Below are 22,068 nucleotides of genomic sequence, written 5' to 3'. Positions count from 1 at the left end.
CAAGGTCTGATGGAAATAGCTTAGACCAGGCGTGTCCAACCCGCGGGCCATATGCGGCCCTGGACAGCTAGTAATGCGGCCCCACAAGATCGTAAACTTTTAACATTATTATGTGATTTATATACATTAACTATATTATATATTTTTATATGAGGCCCAAGACAATTCCTCTTCACTCAATGCAGCCCAGGCAAGCCAAAAGGTTGGACACCCATGGCTTAGACATTTTTCATATTTCAGTAGTAGTATATAAAAATAGACTTTTATCATGGTATTCTCTTTTAGATCATTTAAGTGGCTGCAATAACAAATACTCCTTGGGATTCTCTCAGTACTGTATGTGAGGGCAACTAGAACATCAGACAGACATTCACAAGAACAAGGAAACGGTTACATTAGGTTAAATAAGGAGGAGATTTTTGGGTAAGTACATACAGAGGTGGTTAGGTGACAATCTAATTTTTTCTCTGCCACAAGTATAATAGGTTCCTTTGTACCATCAAAAGTGATTAACATCACCGAATACAATAGTGACTTTTATTCAAAAGCAATGAAAACTCTCCAATCTACACAGATTACTGAATATAAAGAATACAACTTCACTTGTGTTCCAAGTTGACAGTTTTTTGTTTTTTTTTTGTTTAAGTCTTGGCATCTTCAATGGAGCTGAGGAGGGTGGATTTTAAAATCACAACTTTCACCATCAATACCAGGAATTACTTTGTCAGACCCCAATTCAGCAAACCAAAAACATATATATATATATTTAATAAAGGTGTTAGTAACAACATCAACCATTTTCCAACAAAAAATATGTAGTGTCACCAAATTTAAAATGATTTGCTGAGATGTGTCAATTTAGATTAAATCTTTTATCGAAATGTTTTGAAAGTAGTCACTTATCTCCTTTGGACGAATTTCAACTTTTTAAATATATTTAATTTTATAATGTTTCAGCCTTATCCAAAACAAAACTATTAGTGTCCATATTTAATAACTTTTTGAAATTATCAGAATTTTCTACAAGACAGATATTTCCTTTTTTGACTAGCTCTAGTATCTAACTTTAAGCATATAAATAAATCACTGAAATCAAGATAAGACCTCCTAATTCATGTTAAAACTACAAATTGTCTTGTCCTGGTTAGGATTTGACCATACGAACATACCATGTTTTCCCTAGTGAGGGCAAAAACCACAGAAAAAGTTTTTACAGTCATACTGGATTATCTTTCATTTCCCCTTTAGCTTCACCAGCTTTCGGCTATCAAAACCCAGGCTTCCGGTAATGTATGTTATGAGAAAGAGCACGTATGTTTCTTAATGGAATTTCCCTCACCAGCCTACGTGCAGGTTTGTTATCTAGGCACTCAACCTACAATGCAATCATGCCCATATGCCAAGATTCTAACACAGCACAATTTTCCCCTCCAGGTGGTCAGTCAGAAAAATCTACAGGTTCGACCTCCCAGGTCTGGCACTCTTGCGACCTGAGCAGTCCCAGACCTGGTATTTTGCCGGACGAGAGGAAGTCAATGTCCCACTACTGCCCTCCAGTCCCTGCTCCTGGGCTCCCCTCCCCACTGTCGCCCATGGCTTCCCAACTCCCCACCCCTCCACAGGCTTCCCAGTCACAACTCAGTCACCAGCTGCCATTTCCTGGACCTGGCCATGGCTGCCTGCCCACCCCCAGTGATGAGCTACCGGGAGCTGCCACACCCCAGCCAGGGCTGCCAGCACTGGCCACTGCCCCCGGGGCGAGGGTCTCTCACTGTTGCTCCCAGGCCAGGGGTACCTGGCTGCTGCTGGCCAGCACCTGCCAACAGCCCAGTTGCGGCTGCCCTGGGCACCAGCCACTGGTCTAGCTGGCCCCTCCTCCACCCAGCCCAGGACTCTGTGGTCCTGAAAGATCTATGGTCCTGATGTTGCAGGATGACAGAATGCTGCATTTTGGAGGTTTGACCTGTACATGTATTCTAGAGAGCGGACTGAAGAAATATTTTGTTCATTTGCATCTGCGTGACCATTTTCATACTGGTTGGTTGAATAATACTGCACTCTTCCAGTCTCATAATAACCTGACTGATTCCAATAACCACAAAGACTCACAGAGATTGTGTCTGAGCTACACGGTGATGAAGCAAATGGTAATTTTTTGCTTGTCTAGAAATGCACTAAGAAAAAATACAATGCAGTAATGTAAACAGTTTTGATAACTATAATACAGCAGATGAAACCTGAAGTAGAATTAATGATTAAAAGATTCTAGTGCTATCTGTGACTAAGCATTTTAGATTGCATGCTAGATTCAGGAAGGTAAGCCCTTAATTTATGGAGGAAAAAAAAATATTGTGATGTGCCTGTCCCCAAAACACAATGTCAAAGGTTTTTCCTGAATGATTAGTTAATTTAGATACTAGCCTGAGAATTCACAACTGGACATGGGTCTTCAGAGCGAGGGTGCTCAAAAATTTCTGAAAAAATCAATTGCCTTTAAAGTGATATTGGAGTCCCACAAATTAAGATACCAAAATTCATGACAAGGGTGTTTATTTCCCTCAGAAGGGGCTTTTAAAAACATACTGAATTAAATCAAACTTAAAATAAATCAACACAAAATGAAAACCCTCATACCATGATAACTTGATTTTAGATTTGTAGACACAGATGAAAATCGTATTGCAATTATCACCAGCCTCCCTAGAAATGCACACAAAATGTTTGCTTATGACAGGACAGTGAAACAGGAAGGGTGCATCCACACTTGCATTCTTCTTTCAAAAGAGGTATGCAATTGAGGTATGAATTTGCATATTCGGCATCTCATTTGCGTATTCTAAGTTCAAAAGAGCTTCTTTTGAAAGAAGAAAGCCAGTGTAGACGCTGCTCTTTCAAAAGTAAGCCCATCTTCGAAAGAACCCTTCTTCCCTTTATTTAATAGGAAGAAGGATTCTTTCGAAGATGGGCTTTCTTACAAAAGAGCAGCGTCTACACTGGCTTTCTTCTTTTGAAAGAAGCTCTTTTGAAATTAGAATATGCAAATGAGGTACAGACGATGCAAATTTATATCTCATTTGCATACCTCTTTCAAAATAGGAATGCAAGTATAGACACACCCAAAATGTCTTAATGAAAACAAAACTCAGCTGTTACAGCACAGGGAAAGAAAGGTTATTTGGATGCCCAGCTAGGAAACATGATCTAGAAGACTACCCACTCTGCATAGATGGTGTGGGTATAAAGAGAAGTTACTCACTTGTAGTAATGATGGTTGTTCGAGATGTGTCTCCGTGGGTGCTCCACAGTCGGTGTCGGGCTCGCCCGGTGCCGCAGATCGGAATTCTTCGAGCAGTTTCCACTGGATCACGCATGCGCCGATGCGGGCCGCTCCCTTGCGCACCCCCGGCCATGTGCGCGATCTGGTCCCCGCCAGTTCCTTGACCAACCGCCCCGGATGCTCCTGAAAAACACCGGACAGAGATCCGAAGCGGGGAGGATGGGCGGGTAGTGGAGCACCCACGGGAACACATCTCGAAGAACCATCGTTACTACAAGTGGGTAACTTCTCTTTCTTCTTCAAGTGGTCCCCGTGGGTGCTCCACAGTAGGTGACTACCCAGCAGTAACCCAAGGTAAGGAGATGGGTACTCGATTCATGTGCAGCTTGCCCCCAAGAGGACTGCTGTCGACAGACGGGTATCCTCATCGAATACCCGATGCAGGGCATAATGCTTGGCGAAGGTGTCGTAGGATGACCAAGTCGCCGCTCTGCAAATGTCGTTCAACACGATTCCCTTGAAGAAGGCCGTTGATGCCACCACCGCTCTGGTGGAGTGAGCCCTGGGCTGGGCTAGCAAAGGAGTCTTTCGAAGCTCATAGCACAGTTTTATACAGGACACAATGTGATTTGAAATTCTCTGGGAAGAGAGGCCTTCCCCTTTCGACCGGGGATCGAGAGACACCAGAAGCCTGTCCGTTTTCCGGAAGGGCTTAGTTCTGTCTATGTAAAAGGCCAACACCCTCCTCACATCTAGAAGATGCAGGCGCACCTCCTTGCCAGAGCTGTGAGGCTTTGGGTAAAACGAGGGTAATACTATTGGTTCATTAATGTGGAACTCCGAGGAAACTTTCGGAACGAAGGCTGGGTGTAACCGCAAGATCACCGCCTCCTTTGAGAATACTGTGCAGGGTGGCGTTGCCATCACTGCTGCGAGCTCGCTCACCCTGCGGGCTGACGTAATCACAAGAAGGAAGGTCGTTTTCATGGTAAGTAGTCGGAGGGGTACCGTGGTTAATGGTTCGAAGGGTGGTCCCGATAGCGTGTGGAGTACAAGTCCAAACTCCACGATGGTGGTAGCGGTTTTCGAGGAGGGTACAGGTTTACCAGCCCCTTCAAGAACCTTGTGACGATAGGATGGGCGAATACGGTGGGCCCTTCCTCTTTGTGCCGAAAAGCTGATATAGCTGCGAGGTGGACCTTTAGCGAGGATAGAGAGAGCCCGTCTCGTTTGAGGTCCAGCTGGTATCCTAGAATTACAGTTATAGTTATAGGGGCGTCAAGAGGAACTAACTGTTTGGCAGAGCACCAGGCAGTAAAACGTGTCTATTTCTATTTGTAAGTCCTCCTGGTGGAGGTCCTTCGGCTACACTCTAAGACTTGTATTACTCCCTCCGTACACGTGCTCTCTAAGGCGCTGAGCCATGGATTAGCCATGCTTGTAGGCGGAGTCCCTGAGGGTGAGGGTTCACTATGGACCCCTGAGCCTGCGTGAGTAAGTCCGGCGCTACCGGTAGGGGGAGTGGTGGACGATTCGACATGCGCAGAAGCAGGGGAAACCATTGTTGTCGGTCCCAAGTTGGAACTATGAGTATCATGCGAGCTCTCTCCCTTCTGGATTTCTGCAGAACCTTGTGGATAAGTGTTGTGGGGGGGAACGCGTAGAGCAGAGGGCCCTTCCATGAGATCATGAAGGCGTCCCCCCAAGGACCCCCGCCCTATTCCTGCCCTGGAGCAGTACTGAGGGCATGTCTTGTTGCGCTGGGTGGCAAACCAATCAACTTGGGGAAACCCCCAGGTGCGAAATATGCGTCGTAGCAGGTCGGAGCAGATCTGCCATTCATGCGTGAGTGCAAAGTGCCTACTTAGCTGATCTGCCTTCACGTTGTGGGTGCCCGGCAAGTACGAGGCTTTCAACGTTATGTTGTTGGCAATGCACCAATTCCACAATCGGACTGCTTCTGCACATAGCGCACGGGACCGTGCCCCTCCTTGTCAATTGATATAGAACATGGTGGAGGTATTGTCGGTATTGATCCCGACTACTTTGCCGTGCAGGTATTTCCGAAAACGTCTGCACGCACTGAACACTGCTCTGAGCTCCAGTATGTTTATGTGCAGTGCCTGTTCCGCGGGGGACCACAGCCCCTGGGTCACCTTGCTGCCAATGTGCGCTCCCCGTCCTATGTGGGAGGTGTCGGTTGTCAGAAAAATGGAAATTTGTGGTTGGTGGAAGGGCACTCCCACTAGCAGGTTCTTGGGATCTGCCCACCACGCTAGCGATTTCCGTACCTCTGTCGAGGGAGATATTGCCCTGTGGACGGTATGGGCTGCTGGTCTGTAAACGCTCGCCAGCCAATGCTGCAGGCTTCGCATGTGTAGCCTGGCATTCTGTACCACAAACATGGCGGCTGCCATGTGCCCCAACAGTTGCAGGCATGTTAGGATCGGCACTACGGGGCTGTATATCATGGACTTGCACCAAGGATTTGATGGCACGGAAGCGGGCGTTGGGCAGGTATACTCTTGATGCGATAGAGTTTATGCGCGCCCCTATGAACTCTATATCTTGCGTGGGTTCGGTCTTTGACTTTGCAAGGTTGATAACTAGGCCCAACAAAGTAAACGTGTTCACGGTGACGCGTATCTTGCGTAGGACCTCTGTCTTTGAGGCCTCTCTCAGGAGGCAGTCGTCCAGATATGGAAAAATAAACACGCCCTGCCTGTGCAGGTAAGCTGATACCACTGCCAGGGTTTTGGTAAAGACTCTGGGTGCCGAGGATAGGCCGAATGGAAGAACGCTGTATTGGAAATGCTCCCTGCCGACCGTGAAGCGGAGGAAGCGTCTGTGTGCCGGGTGGATTGTTTTATGAAAGTAAGCGTCTTGTAAGTCGGGGGCTGCAAACCAGTCTCCATCGTCCAGTGCCGTAAGTATGGAGGCAACTCTAATCATCCGGACGCGCTGCTTGTGCAAGTATCGGATGAGGCCCCGCAGTTCCAAAATCGGCCTCCAGCCTCCTGTTTTCTTCTCTGTTAGGAAGTAGCATGAGTAAAAACCTTTCCCTTAGAATTGTTCAGGTACTCTTTCCACCGCCCCTATGAACATGAGGTGATCTACCTCCTGCTTCAGCCTCGCCTCGTGAGAAGGGTCCCTGAGAAGAAGCCAGGTGGGGGGTTTCGTCGGTGGTAGTGACTGGAAGGGAATCATGTAACCTGTGGCTATAATCTCCAGCACCCATTTGTCTGTTGTGATATTTTGCCATTGGGAGTAGAACGGTTTGAGGCGATGATGGAACACGAGGTGAGAGTGGCATTGAGCGATGGTGTTGATAGTGCAGTCCTCGACATACCCATCAAACTTGCTGCCTCTGGGCTTGCCCCGAGGTTGTGTGATTTTGTTGAGAACGTCGCCTGGAGGCCCTGTACTGTTGCTGCTGTTGATGGCACCCTTGGTCGTAGCCTCGCTGATATTGTGCGCGTTGTGGTTGGTAAGCGTAGCGCCTTTCCTGAGGATAGAATTTCTTTTTCTTGTATGGAGGAATGTAGATACCCAAGGTCTTAAGTGTGGCCCTCGAATCTTTGCTAGAATGGAAGACCGAGTTGGTTGATTCTGCAAACAGCTTTTGCTTGTCAAAGGGAAGATCCACGATCTTCGCCTGTAGATCTCTGGGGATACCAGACGTCTGGAGCCAGGATTCCCTACGCATTACCACTGCTGCGACTGTTGAACATGCCGCTGTGTCTGCCACGTCCAGGGCAATTTGAACTCCCGTTTGCGAGGCCGCGTAGCCCTCCTGGACGATCGCCTTTAACACTGGCTTCTTGTCCTCCGGGAGGGAATCCATGAGAGAGGTGAGTCTAGTGTAATTGTCAAAGTTATGGTTTGATAAATGTGCCGCGTAGTTTGCCATTCTCAATAATAAGGTAGAGGAGGAGCAGACCTTCCTGTCGAACAGCTCTAATTTCTTAGCATCTTTATCTGACCCCCCCGATTTGTACTGAGGCGTCTTCGACCTCTGCTGGGACGATTCGACCACCAAAGAATTGGGCTGTGGGTGACTAAACAGGAATTCCATGCCCTTGGCTGGGACGAAGTGTTTCTTATCTGCCCTTTTATTTGTAGGAAGAATAGAGGCTGGAGTCTGCCATATGTTAGGGGCTGACTCCATAATGGCTTCGTCCAGTGGGATAGCGATTTTAGATGAAGCTGGGGGTCTCAAATTTTCAGGAGTTTATGATGCTTCTCCTGCACCTCTGCTAGTTGAATGTCCTGTGTGTATGCTACTCTTTTGAACAGCTCTTGGAATTGTTTAAGGTCATCCGGAGGGGAAACATCCCCAGGGACAAGTGCCTCATCTGGGGAGGATGAGGAGGAGCCACTAGGATAAGCCTCCCCCAAGTCCTCTGGCTCCTGAGTTCGCTGGTATGCTGGCTCCTTCGTGGGCTGTGAAGGAAAGTCTCGGGACTCTGGACCCAATTCGCCCTGGGACAGCTGCGTTCCTCTCCCAGAGCGAGAGTGTACACGGGGGTATTGGCGAGGAGTGGGAGGGGATCTGCCCCTGGATCTAGACCTCCGATGTCGGTGTTCAGTATGATGAGGACGGCCATAACAACATGGACAAGGGCCCGGTGATGGAGACCTGGACCACAATCGGAGTGTGTACCCATGATGTCTGGGAGAGCAGGATCTCTGTGATGATATTGATAATGGTGAAGCTGGTTTGTGATAGTACTCATAGGGATCCATGCCCAAAAAGGGTGAAGGTGGCCCGAGCCAAGGCGAAGGTGGTTGGAGGAACAGAGAGGGAGGTCCGGAATAGGCCGGTGGAGTTGCCGCCCGGTGACGTGGCGTGTGTATCTCAGGTGGGGGGGCCGCGCTGGGTGATAATGGCACTGCAGCCCTGTCTGGAGATGGACTGAGGTGCTGGGTTTTGGCTCTAGCTTTCCCCCGCCCCTGCAGGGTGGGCGCCGCCCCCTCCCGTGCTGGGGATCTCTGCCCTGCTATCGGTGCCGCGCTTGGTACCATCGTGAGCAGTGCCGCATGGGTAGCTTCCTCCGGTGCCACTGGGCCCCGTGCTGGTTGTCCCTGCGCCATCGGCGCCGTGATAGTCGGTGCCGCGTGAGGCGGTGCCGCCGATTCCACCGCTTGCCGCGCTGGCGCCCGCAGCGCCCTGACTGCCAACTGCTGCATAGTCAGCGGCCCAGCCCCAGCCACGTGTGTGACCACGCTGCCACTTTCATCAGCCCGTGGCTGAGGGCCCTGCATTCCGCTCGTCCTGCTCGCTGAAACCGCCGGCAAGGATTGAGCTGGGGACAGTTGTTTCTTCTTTTGCGCAAAGGGTGTCAATGACACCACTTTCCTTTTATGCGACCCAGAAGGCCCTTCTGTGTGAGGTTTCTCCGGCGGCTCAGGCTGAAGGGCCTTATCAAACAAGATCATTTTGAGCCTCATCTCTCTGTCCTTCCTGGCCCTGGCTGTAAGCTTAGCGCAGTGCGAACACTTCTGCGTAACACAGGACTCCCCCAGGCAACGTATGCACTTACTATGCCCATCAGAGGCCAGCATAGCCTCGCAGCATGACTCATATTTCTTAAACCCCAAGGAAGACATCGCGGTGAGTCTTTACTGTTAATAGGGTACTTAGCCACTAATCAGTGCGTTCTGCAAACCAAACAACATTCACGGCCTTCAGGATAGCGGACGGCTTAAACAGCCTTCTTTGTCCACTCCTCTCCCTCTGTTCCTCTTCTCTCTACTATTTTGTATTTTTTTTTTTTTTTTTTTTTTTTGTGTAATAGTAAAAACAACTATCTTATCTGTCTCAGGATTTAGAGCCCGAGCGGATTCCGTCTTCAGCCGTTGGCAGTTAAGAAGGAACTGGCGGGGATCGGATCGCGCACATGGCCGGGGGTGCGCTAGGGAGCAGCGCGCATCGGCGCATGGGCAATCCAGTGGAAACTGTGAGAAGAATTCCGATCTGCAGCGCCGGGCGAGCCTGACACCTACTGTGGAGCACCCACAGGGACCACTCGAAGAAGAACTTACTATACAGCAGGCCAAGATAGTCTAATTAATACTGGCTACTCTTTAGGTCACTTTGTTATGAATAATAAACAATATTCACCAACCTTTTGCTAGTTCTTGCCTTAGTTTCAAGACAGCATCAAGGTCACAGTCCGTAGTAGCATATGCATGAGGCACAGTAGTTTTAGACTCTGTTAATCTCTTAGCAATAATTCTTCGGATGTTGCTGGCAGGGACTTCTGTGAACACATCCTGAAAGCAAATTTTGGCATAAGTATGGAGTGAACCTGCACTTCTCTGCTGAAACAAGAATAGGGCAGTATGCTTTCCTTTTGTTCACTTAACAACTAATCTCAGCTTTCAGAAAGCATTAACATTTATCTAGTTTTAACATGCCTAAGATTAAATATAAATAATTTGAATTTTCTATTTTTGCTGAAAGACAGCTGAAAAAAAAATCCCATTCAGGCTAGCAAAAGAGATTATATAGAACCCAGCAAATTAATGTAGTGCAGTATTGTTTTATTGTAACTCCATAAAGCTGAACTGTAATAAAATAAAGGCTGAAAAATATCTGAATGTTTGCTCCATTTCACCATATCTGCCAGGTTTAAAATAAAGAGATTCTAGGCACAGTACATGTTACACAAATTACACAATGTTCAACAATTAAAGGAAATCTAGATAGGTGGTCCACACAGATAGTACTAACAAGTAACAATTTTCTTTAAAGAAAACGTCAGTCATATATATTGGGGAGGGGGGGTTAAAAGTATACCCAGTTCCTATTATTCTGCCCATAATTCTTTCCCATCTCTGACAAGGAACAAGATAGCTTCAGTTTGCTGATCTAACAAATTATTTCAAAACCTTAAACCCTGGTTGCCAGCTGGTGAAATAAGCATTGCTCTTTTACACCAGCATAGAGCCTGCAAAAACAGTTCACTGCACCTTTATTTTCATGAAAGCTCTGTAGATCTATTGATTTTTCAGTCGCTTCAGTGGCTACTTAAAACAGGTTTCACTACACAGGAAGGTCTCAGAGTACACGAGGGTTCCGTTCCACGTACCCTTGCTAAACCCAGACTTCACACAAGCGGGGGTCTGGCTCTTTCCCTGGCAGAACATATGTTCTGCAGCCAGGGAAGAAGCAGAAAGATAAGTCCTGGGGTGGGGGTGGGCAGGTGGGAAGGGTTAAATCTGGCAGTGGGTTGGGGCCGTGGGGGGGCTAAGCCTGGGGTGGGTAAGGGCTGGGGGGGGGGGGTTGAAGTTGAGCCGGAGCTGTGCGTGGGGGTAGTGAGCTGGAGCCCTGCTCAGCTGGTGAGTCAGGCCGTGGGGGGGGGACAACAAGGGGTTGAGCCGGAACCAGAGCCAGGCACAGGTGGTGAGCTAGTAGCAGGGTTGAACTGGGGAGTGGGGTGTTGAACTGGAGCTGTGTGGTGTAGGCGGCTTGAACCGGAGCTGCGCATGGGTGCTTTAACTGGGAGGCGGGCGGCTTGCACTGGAGCCATGTGCCACGGGGGCAGGTGGCTTGAACCAGAGCTGCATGTGTGCGGCTTAAACCGGGGAGGAAAGACGGAACCGGAGCTGCGTGTGAGGGATATGAACCAGCGCTGGCAGTTTAAACTGGGGCAGAGGGTGAGCTAGAGCCATGTGTGAGGGGTGGTGAGCCAGAGCCAGGCATGGGTGTGTGGGGTAAGCAGGGCCTGCAGAGTGGCGGGTGGCTAGTGAGCCTGCAGGATGTTGAACCAGGACCAGAGAGGTTGAGCCAGAGTTGCGCCTGAGGGGAGGTGAGCTAGAGCTGGAGGCGGGGGCTGGGGGTGAGGAAGTATGTGCCGGTGGTGAGCAAAGCGGTGGGTGTTGAGCCAGGGCTGTGCAGAGCTGGGTGCGTTGAGCCAAGGAGTGGGGAGAGAGTTAAGAGCAACTGGAAATCACGGTGCAGGGCTTACTATAGGAACTGGGGTCAGACACGTTAAGAGCAGGGTCGTGCACTCTGAGTTTAGGCACTCCGAGACCTTACTGTACATCTCTCTCCTTTGCCACTAACCTGCCTGTCCTGCACAATTCATTCACTCATGCCACAAATCAGCATTCCCAACCATTTGATGAAAGAGAACTACATTGCAAGCAATTCCTTGCAATGCCAATGAAAATATAAAGCGGATGAACATGGGGATTTTGCAAGAAATACTCTCTCAAACCATACAGCTGTGTGCTGAATACAAATCACAGTGGCTGCATCTACCCTAGCAAGTTCTTTCAAAAGATTTTTAAAAAGGGGCTTTCTCGAAAGGTTCTGCAGAGCGTTTACACACACACAAAGGGTGTCTCTACACTAGCCCTGTATTTATAAAGTCAATTTGGAAAGGGGGCCTAATTTTGAAAGAGGCTGCAGAGCATCTACACACATAATGGCCTCTTTTGAAATTGTTTTAGGCAGAAAGGTGTACGCGTTTTGAAATCGTTCCTCCCATCCAATCTCAGAAAGAGAAATTAAATTTTGAAAGAGGGCACGTGTAGACGCTGCTGGTCCACTCTTTCGAAAGAGCAGGTCCACCATGGTGGTGGCCGCAGGGAGTGCAGAGATTCTCTTGCAAGCCCCAGCAGGCTCTATGGTCTCCAGGGTCAGCAACTTAAAGCTGAAAGGCCCCACAAACCCTGTGCAGGAAACGGAGCGTGCTGGCAGCCTCAGGAGCACAAGCTCTGCCAGGCACACCCTCCAGCTGCTCCCATTTCCTAGCCAAAGAGTCCACCAGCTGGAAGGCGGGTCCCCAAAACCCAGGTACCCCCAGGAGCCCCACTCCTCCTAGCCAGGCCAGAAAAGGAGGGCCTCTGCTGGATGGAGGCTGAGATTAAAGACCTCTACCTCTGGGTTGAAGAAGACATGCTGCAGCATAGCATCGGCCAACCCCAGAATGCTGCAGCCTTTGATCAGCTGTCGCAGGGGCTCTGGCAGTGGGGCCACCCCCGGAACACAGCTGATCAAGTCAGATTGAAAGTGAAAGAACTGAGGCAGGCCTACAGCCGGGCCAGGGATTCAGCCAAGCGATCAGGGCAGGGCCACCCCAAGGTACCCGCACTATAGGGACCTACACCAGCTCCTAGGCCCAAAAGATGTTCATGACCCAGTGGCCATATTAGACACTGCCAGTCCCAAGACCAAGACCAAGCACCCTGCGACCCCTACTGCCCTCACCCGTCACCCCTAAACTGACAGCCCTTATCCCGGCCAACCTCTCCCCAGCCATCCCGCTCGCACTGTCCCAGTGGCTCATCGCCAGTGCAGGCTAGGATGAGACAGGTCCTGCCCTTCAATTGCCGGGGGGGAATAGGCTCTCCCTTGTCCATGCCCCCACCCAGGTACTTGCCCCACCTCCCCATTGTATATATTTCTCTCCTGTTTGCCCCTGTACATAGCTCCCAGTTAAAACAATCTGACACCTGCTCTGTTACATGCATTTTATTTACATGTTGGCTGGCGTTTAGTTGCTGGTATAGTAAAGAGTTGTTTTGTGCACCCTGGTGTCCCCTGTGCTTATGGGGGCAGCAATGTGGGGTGGATGTGGGCAGAGGGTGCCGGGGGAGGGTTAGTGAGGTTCCTGTTTGAAGGCTTCCCAGAGGCCCTCCCAGACCCTAGCCCCATCCCGATGTGCCTGATGGCATGGGGCTGCAGATAGCTGCTCATAGCCAGCGCTGCCATCTGCAGCCCACCCCTGCACAAACTGCTCATGCTCGCTCTCAACAATGTTGTGCAGAGCACAAGTGACCGCAGTCACCCTGGGGATGTTGGGAAGGCTAATGTCCAGGCACGCATTTAAATAGTAGAAGCGCCCCTTTCGGTGCCTGAAGGCCTGCTCCATGGTATTGTGGGAGTGGTTGAGGTGCTGGTTAAAAACATCCTGGCTGGGGGTGATGTGCCCTGTGTAGGGGTGCATCAGTCATGGCTGCAAGGGCACACCCCATCAGCCACTATGCAGGGTGGCATGATGGCCCTCCACTGGGAGCTCCCAGGCAGGGACGTAGGTGACCTCCTCCATTTGGCACCACAGCCAGGAGTTCCAGAATACCCAGGCATCGTGGGCTCACTCGGACCAGACCACAGACATTGGTGAAGCGGCCCTTGGCAATCACAAGGGCCTGTACATCCCTGAGTGGTACCCCTTGCAGCGTTTACAGCAGCCCACGCTGTGGTGCGGGGTGCAAATTGCTATATGGGTTCCATCGAGGGCGCCGAAGCAGTTGGGGAACCCACTAGCTGCTAATGGCATCATTAAGATCCCCAACCCAGATGGCCCTGCGCAGGATGACACGGCTGATTGCCTGGATGACTCGTGTGAGGGAGGGCATCAACAACTGGGCCTGCACAGCAGGATGCCCTGTGGCCTTCCATGCCCCCACCCTTCCCTGCAGGGCCCCCCTTCCTGTGGTGGGTGTGGGACCACAGCCTGACTTACCTTCAGGAGGACGGCTCCAGCAGCGGCCTTGCCCACCCCGAACTGGTGTCCAACCGAACAGTTGCTATTCGGGGTGGCCACCTTCCACAATGTGATCCCCACTCATTTCTTGAGTGGGAGTGTGGCCCACATGTAGCTGTCCACATGCTGTAGGGAGGGTGTGAACCAATGGCAGAGCTCCATGAATGTCTGCCTCAACATTCTAAAGTTCTGGAGCCAGCTTTCGTTGTCCCACTGGGCCAGAACTAGCCTCTCTCACCACTCTCTGCTGCTGGTGTGACTCTAGAGCTGCCAGAGGGGAAGAGGAACAGGGTGCTGTGAGTGCCCTGTGAGGCAAGGGCCTGCAGGACCCTGGTGAGAGGGGTCATGGGCTGCAAGGCTTCCATCAGGGGCCAGGATGACCACGGCCATCTGAGCCCTGATGTCGGGAGAGACATCACCCTCAGGCAGCTGCTGGTGCTCCATGTGCTAAAGCCTGTGCTCAGAGCATGGTGTCTGCAGTGCTGTCCACAGCTCAGCAAACCTCTGTGTGTGCAGGGTTGGTGTGTTTGGGAGGGACCCTTTAAGAAGGTGGCTGGCTGAGAGCTCTGGAAGGGCTTGTCAGCCACGTGAACCCCGTGCTTGGCATTTCCTGGCTTGTTCTTTTGAAACGGCTCGTGTTGCTGTGTGGGCACTCCCTTTCAAAAGGCCAGGAATCTCTTTCAAAAGAGCAGATCTGTACGACGATCAGCTTTGTGTGTGTAGATATGTTCTTTTGAAATCCCTTCTTTCGATGCCACTTTTCAAAATTACAGCTTTTGGAAACTGTGTGTAGTGTAGACACAGCCACAGTGTTGTTTCGAAAGTAAATCAGAAAAATGCAGAGTTCCTTTAAAAAAAAAAAAACGCTCTTCCTTTCCCGTTTCAGGAAGAGCGCCCCCTTCACAAGCTTTTGTCGAAAGAAAACGTGTGTAGACATTCTACAGGCCCTTTTCCCCCAAACGAGTAGTCCTCATGGGGCCTGATTTTTTTGATCCCCGGATTCATGTTTTGAAAGAGCAGGGGCTGTGTGGACACTCTCTTTTCGAAAGAACGGATCACTCTTTTGATCCTTTTCTGTGTGTGGATACGCTCTTTCAAAAGAAGTTCTTTCAGAAGTTCTCTGTAGTGTAGACGTAGCTACTGTGTTTTGATAGTGCTTTTTTGTGACAGGAAATAATATTTAGACTTGGAATTGTATTACATTTTTGACCTGACAAAAAAATCTATGGCCTTTTGTATGTACGGTTCATCATAGAATAACAAACATTCTATAACTCTTATAATTTGTCAACAGGAACCAGACTAGGATTTACAACTGTATTTCAAGGCTGATTCTAGAACAAGAATGGTCAAATTTCACAGATCACATCTGGAAGCATGCATCCCAGCATGGTGGAATTCTCCCCACAAAATAATGGATTTTTCAATATTTCTGCCATGTCAAGCCAAATTATTCAGAGAAAGGCTCACGAGGTCTTGCCATTTTTTAAATGCAAACAAACAATCTTTTCTCACCCTAATTCTCTAAACCATGCCTAATCCAACTCCATGCTCCTTATTTATATCTATTTTTAATCCACAATTACAGACTTTGAACTCACATACCTTCTATTATTCAAAGGTTTCAAAGTGCTATAAATATAATGAGATACTTGTAATGTTTATTGTACCAGTTAATGGAAAACTTAGCCTTTGGGGCCTTGTGTGGGGGGGAGTGGGGGAGAGAGGAATGGGGAAGGAATCCCACAGTTGGGTTAGCTCAACTGTGGTAAAAATGGAGATCAGCGTGGATGAAAAAGATCAATTTATCTCGACTGACCTATCTTAACAATTTAAACACACACTTAGCACCAATTTAATGTCTTTGGCAGTTTGATATATAGCCAGGTCACGATAAATGTCCAGTTAAAGCAGCTTAAGTGAACTAACTCAGTTGAGGGAGAAAAAGTGCCTTTTTCTGTGCATAGATGAGGACTGAAATTAATGGACATGCATAAGGTCACAGTAATTCAGTTGCAAAGTTGGGAATAAAACCCAGGAGCTCTAAATCCCAGGCCCCGTCTCCAACTGCTGTATAACACTGACTAACATGAAGTTCGGCACATTTATCATCATTATTATTTTAAACTGAATTGAAAAAAACAAAACAAAACAAAGCAAAAAAAAAATTGGAATTGAGTTCTAACTGAATGCAGAAATGTTACCTGTGCTGCAGGCTGACCCGGTATTGAAATTGGTGGAAATGAAGGCCGTGGATAAACAGAGGACATGGTTTTTGCTTGTGGAACCAAAGGCACTACAGTAGGCTGAGGAGGTGCTGGAGAAATCACAGGTCTCAAGTCAGAAGCCTCGATCTTCTGTTTCTGCTGCAGAAGTTTGAGTGCATCCCTATTGATTACATAATAATATGAACAAATTATTACAAAGAACGAAGCATAACAGACAAAAAATGAAATACTACATTTCAAGAGTAAACTAATGAACAGCATCTGGTTATTAAACTAGAAATTGGAAGGCAATTATACTTAATCAATAAAAATTTACAAAATAAAAATCCAAGGAACAGTAAGAAACACAATAGAATATTTATAGATTACTCACCCTGCCATGTTTGCATTTAAATATTCAATAGCACAAGGAATCTGAGGAACAGGAGTTGTTTATCATCTTTGATGAACAACAGTGGCTTAATTAGGCTGTGTATTGTATTGTCAATTTTTAAAATGAAGGTGTTACAGGAACAGATGAGACAGGAATTCAGATTAATTTTGGGAAACTACAAATAAAAACTGTTTAGTTTATGACACTGTAAATGATCCCACACACAAATTCATTAGCTGTGAGCACTGACAAAACAGACAAGCTATAAATAAAGCTAAGAATATGTCATGGAGAACACAGAATCAGTGACTTCCAGAGACCTCTGACATTTTACACTGCAGGCAAGGTGAGCTGGGACTGGAACTGTCAGGCAGCAGAAGCCCCCAGACTTCCCAGCCATCACGGGCTCATTACTTAAGTTCATTTATTTTAATGTAATACCCCACTGCTGAGGAATTAAAGAAAAATAACATAAGAACATAAGAACATAAGAATGGCCATACTGGGTCAGACCAAAGGTCCATCAAGCCCAGCATCCCATCTGCCGACGGTGGCCAATGCCAGGTGCCCCAGAGAAGGAGAACAGAAGACAAGTGATTTATCTCCTGCCATCCATCTCCTGCCCTTGTTATGAAGGCTAGGGCACCATACTTTATCCCTGGCTAATAGCCATTTATGGACCTGACCTGCAAAAATTTATCAAGCTCTTTTTTAAACCCTAAGAGAGTCCTGGCCTTCACAGCCTCCTCGGGCAAGGAGTTCCACAGGTTGACTGTGCGCTGTGTGAAGAAAAATTTCCTTTTATTAGTTTTGAACCTACTACCCATCAATTTCATTTGGTGTCCCCTAGTTCTTGTATTATGGGAAAAGGTAAATAATTTTTCTATATTCACTTTCTCCACACCATTCATGATTTTATATACCTCTATCATATCGCCCCTCAATCGCCTCTTTTCCAAACTGAAAAGTCCCAGTCTCTCTAGCCTCTCCCCATATGGGACCCTTTCCAAGCCCCTAATCATCTTAGTCGCCCTTTTCTGAACCTTTTCTAATGCCAATATATCTTTTTTGAGGTGAGGAGACCACATCTGCACGCAGTACTCGAGATGTGGGCGTACCATAGTTTTATATAGGGGAAGTATGATATCTTTTGTCTTATTATCGATCCCTTTTTTAATAATTCCTAACATCCTATTTGCCTTACTAACTGCCGCTGCACACTGCGTGGATGTCTTCAGAGAACTATCCACTATAACTCCAAGATCCCTTTCCTGATCTGTCGTAGCTAAATTTGACCCCATCATGTAGTACGTGTAATTTGGGTTATTTTTTCCAACATGCATTACCTTACACTTACCCACATTAAATTTCATTTGCCATTTTGCTGCCCAATCACTCAGTTTGCTGAGATCTTTTTGTAGTTCTTCACAATCCCTTTTGCTTTTGACTGTCCTGAACAACTTGGTGTCATCTGCAAACTTTGCCACCTCACTGCTTACCTCATTTTCTAGATCATTGATGAACAAGTTGAACAGGATCGGTCCCAGGACTGAGCCCTGGGGAACACCACTAGTTACCCCCCTCCATTGTGAAAATTTACCATTTATTCCAACCCTTTGTTTTCTGTCTTTTAACCAATTCCCGATCCATGAAAGGACCTTTCCTCCTATCCCATGACCACCTAATTTACATAAAAGCCTTTGGTGTGGGACCGTGTCAAAGGCTTTCTGGAAATCTAGGTATATTATGTCCACTGGGTGCCCCTTGTCCGCATGTTTATTAACCCCTTCAAAGAATTCTAATAGATTAGACAGACACGACTTCCCTCTGCAGAAACCATGCTGACTTTTGCCCAACAATTCGTGCTCTTCTATGTGCCTTGCAATTTTACTCTTTACTAGTGTTTCTACTAATTTACCTGGTACTGATGTTAAACTTATCGGTCTATAATTGCCAGGATCTCCTCTAGAGCCTTTTTTAAATATTGGTGTTATATTGGCCGTCTTCCAGTCATTTGGTACCAAAGTGGATTTAAAGGATAGGTTACAAACCACTGTTAATAACTCCGCAATTTCACATTTGAGTTCTTTCAGAACCCTTGGGTGAATGCCATCTGGTCCTGGAGACTTGTTACTATTCAGCTTATCAATTAATTCCAAAACCTCCTCTAATGTCACTTCAATCTGAGTGAGTTCCTCAGATTTGTCGCCTAAAAAGGCTGGCTCAGATTTAGGAACCTCTGTATCATCTTCAGCCGTGAAGACTGAAGCAAAGAAATCATTTAATCGCTCCGCAATGGCACTGTCTTCCTTGATCGCTCCTTTTATATCTTTATCATCCAAGGGCCCCACTGCTTTTTTAGCAGGCTTCCTGCTTCTAATGTATTTAAAAAACATTTTACTATTGTTTTTTGAATTTTTGGCTAGCTGTTCCTTTATGTTCTATAAAATATGTACGGTTTGCTGGTTAGCTCTGTCACTATTTCAAAAGTTGTCTTAACACCCTTAACACCACTGGTATACAAAAATGCATTGACACACAGGCAATGTTGTAACAGGACCAATAACAATCAACCAGCCAGAAATATTTTCCCAAGTGCCTAAGCAGAACAGGTGGATCGAAGGATGCAGTTTCACCCTTATAAAGAATTTACATACTTTTGCAAATTGAAATCATACCTTGAATTACTTTTAAAAGTCAAAGATCTGCAATTTAGTTTAGATCCTGTACTGAAAAAAAACCTTTAACTGAATAAAATACATTAAAAAACCTACATATTTTAAGTGGCTTTTTTATTTTTATCATTAAAACCAGAAATCCCCAGTTGCAATTTAGCTCAAAGAACAACAAGATAGAGGCCAGGCTACATTTTTAAGGAACAATCTAGGATACAGAGCAACAAAGAAATTCCCAGCATAAACAGTGAGGCTCTAATCCATTGCAAACTGAAATAAATGGAGATCTTTCTATTAATTAGAATGGGCTTTGGCACAGCTTACACAATCAGGAACCCTCTTTAGATTGATGTATCCTGCTCCATGAAGTGTTGCGCTTTTGAGTCGGAGCAGAGTCACCACCCTTCTCCAATCTGTTTGGACACACAGAGGGAATAACTTCTGAACTGCCTTATCAAAAGGCAACTGTAATCGGCCATTGTGTGCTCTTACTTTTTTGCCTCACCTTCCCTTAATTCTATCTGTAAATCAAGGGGTGAAACCAGACAGCTTAAGAAATCTCTGAAAGTTATGAGAGTTCCCCGAGTGTGTTTTCTGGTGTGATTCACTTCTTGATCATTTACAGCTATATCTTCTTTTCTCTGCTCAGCAAACCAACAACCAACTATCAGCAGAAACATAGCACGGTACCATGAACAGAGTTACACGTTGATAGTTAAGGTGAAAAAATCAACAAAAGCAGTGAATTATTGGACATTTCATATTACAAAGCAAGGTCTTTATAAATTCAATTAATAAAGCCATGCAACTTTTGCATCCTAAATAGTGTAACCTCATAAGCCCTAATTACTATGTACAGAAAGAACAGCAGGTATTTGAAGAAAATCTAACTAAAGATAGTAATGACTGTTACATTTTCAACAGGCATTTTGTTCAGAGATTAAGTTTGAAGTGGGTTTTTTCCCCCCTCTTATAAGCAGATAGTCATGCTATAATACTACTGTAAACCATTCTACATAGCAGCTGGTACCTGTGTTTTGTGAGACTTTGGATACATTGAGACCACTACATAAATAATAATAGGCTCAAACATGCATAGGGTGTTTAATGTACTAAAATTACTTCTAATGTACATTTGCCTTTAGAGGTCACAATTTCAATACAACTGAACTGGTTCCCTTGTTTGCATGGAAAATGTGCCGCTACTGATAAAGGGCAGCTTGTAAATTAAGTTATACATTGTGAATTTCTATTTAGTAAAAATGGTGACACAGAGTGCAAGTCATTTTAAAATTCTCAGATTTACATTGGAACACAAAAATTAGGGATAAAGTTACAAATACTTTGCACTTTCATAGTGTCTTAACATAGGCCTCAAAGTATTTAACAATACAAACAATAATTAAACTACATAGAGCAGTGGTTCCCAAACTCAGGATGGCTGACCCCTGGTGGTCCAGAAGGGTATTGCAAAGGGGTCTGTGAAAAAGATAAATGATCATAAAAAAAGGTTAACTAACTAAATTGCAAAGTTGCAATCTATTATTTTTAAATTAAACATCTTCCAATAATGTTATTTGCTGTCTGAAAACCTATGTTGTGGTTTCCTTTTTTATGTAAAGAAGTGTACACAGGGGCTAGAATTGGCTTTGATGGGGGTACCCATGAATGATTTGGGGAGTAATTGGGGACCCACACGAGTGAAAAAGTTGGGAACCACTGCCATAGAGCCGTAAATAAAAGTTCTCACTTGATAGACTGAGAAACTGATACACAGAGATACAAACAGAAAGCAAGCCAGTAACATAAGTGAAAATTAAAAGCAGCATTCCGTATGTAGAAAACACTACTATATGTGGGTTCAATACTGCTTTAGGTAACATTTATTTCCAGCTTTTAGATTGTTTGCAATTTGCACAGGGAAAACATCTTCCATGTTTGTAACCAGCAGAAGTATTGGAGGTAGGAAGGGCATCTGGGTTGGATTTTGAGAGTGGGGAGGAGAGGAAACCATAGATGAACTAAGGAAGCTTGTTATGGCTGTAAGGATACTTCTGTAGTAACTTGAAATTGTTTTAATTATAGTTACAGCTTTAAGACAGAAAAGACACTAAGGCTGTGGCTATACTTGGAAATAAAGTTGAACTTATTAATGTCAACTTTATACCCCTAGATTTCTTAAAGTCAATGGTAAGGGTTCACATGTTTAGAAAGTTGACATAGTGTGTCCCCATTACCTTTGCTAAGATCAACCGTGTCAGAAGTACAGTGTGGGGTAACTATCCCACAGTTCCTGCACCCCCGTTCCATTCTGGGTTTCTGTGCCAGTGTATTATGAGGAAAAAATGTTCAGCAAGTGGTTGTGGGTGTCTGATGTCATCATCCCAGAGTGCACTGCCCTCACTCCCCACTCCCATTCAAAACAAAGTGCCAAATGCATTTTCATTCCACTCTTCCAACAGCCTGTCCCTGGCACATGTCTTTACAAGGCTAGCAGGCCAATCCTGAGAAATCTAAAATGTAGAAATAAAAATCTGAAAAGTTTCAATTTGGAGCTATTGAAAAGGGTTTTGTGTAGTGTGGTTTTTTTTTTTGTTTTTTTTTTTTTTTTTTTTGGTTTTCTGGTATTGTTGAAATGCTTCATTTTGAAAGTGTTATTTTGATTCATTACATTTTGACCCAGCCGCTGTGCGGTGGGTGGAGAGGGGCAGCTGGAGAACCTGGTAGCTGTGTTGGAGTGGGGGAACAGCACCCGGCAGCCGCATGGTGGTGGGGGGACAGCGTCAGACAGCCCGGGCTGATTCCTGATTCCTGTTTCCTACTTCTTGCTCACCTGGACAGCAGCAGAGGTGAAATCAATGCTAAGAACAGACACTTGGGGGCATTGTGGGATACCTCTGGAGGCCAATAAAATAATGCTGTCTACATTAGCATGAAGTCAACCTCGTAAATTAGAATTTGGCGTTATTTAAAAGCTGGAGTAGAAAAGTCAACCTTAGAACCCCTTAAAAATCTA

At 46.3% G+C, this 22,068-nt stretch overlaps 1 protein-coding gene across 2 annotated transcripts in view; it reads right to left on the bottom strand.

Annotated features, from left to right (window-relative positions):
* Positions 1-22,068, bottom strand: part of PDHX (pyruvate dehydrogenase complex component X) — a 131,103-nt gene that overhangs the window by 50,016 nt on the left and 59,019 nt on the right. For both annotated transcript variants that reach the window (XM_074998937.1, XM_074998938.1), the window contains exons 6-7: positions 15,981-16,164; positions 9,406-9,553 (exon numbers count right to left, since the gene is read on the bottom strand). In XM_074998937.1, the coding sequence (XP_074855038.1) occupies positions 9,406-9,553; positions 15,981-16,164 (332 nt within the window). The remainder of the gene's footprint in view (positions 1-9,405; positions 9,554-15,980; positions 16,165-22,068) is intronic.

The sequence above is a fragment of the Carettochelys insculpta genome, chromosome 6 (assembly GCF_033958435.1).
Source record: "Carettochelys insculpta isolate YL-2023 chromosome 6, ASM3395843v1, whole genome shotgun sequence".
Taxonomy (NCBI): domain Eukaryota; kingdom Metazoa; phylum Chordata; order Testudines; family Carettochelyidae; genus Carettochelys; species Carettochelys insculpta.
The sequence above is the reverse complement of the archived record's forward strand: the minus strand, read 5'-3'. Positions and strand labels throughout refer to the sequence as shown.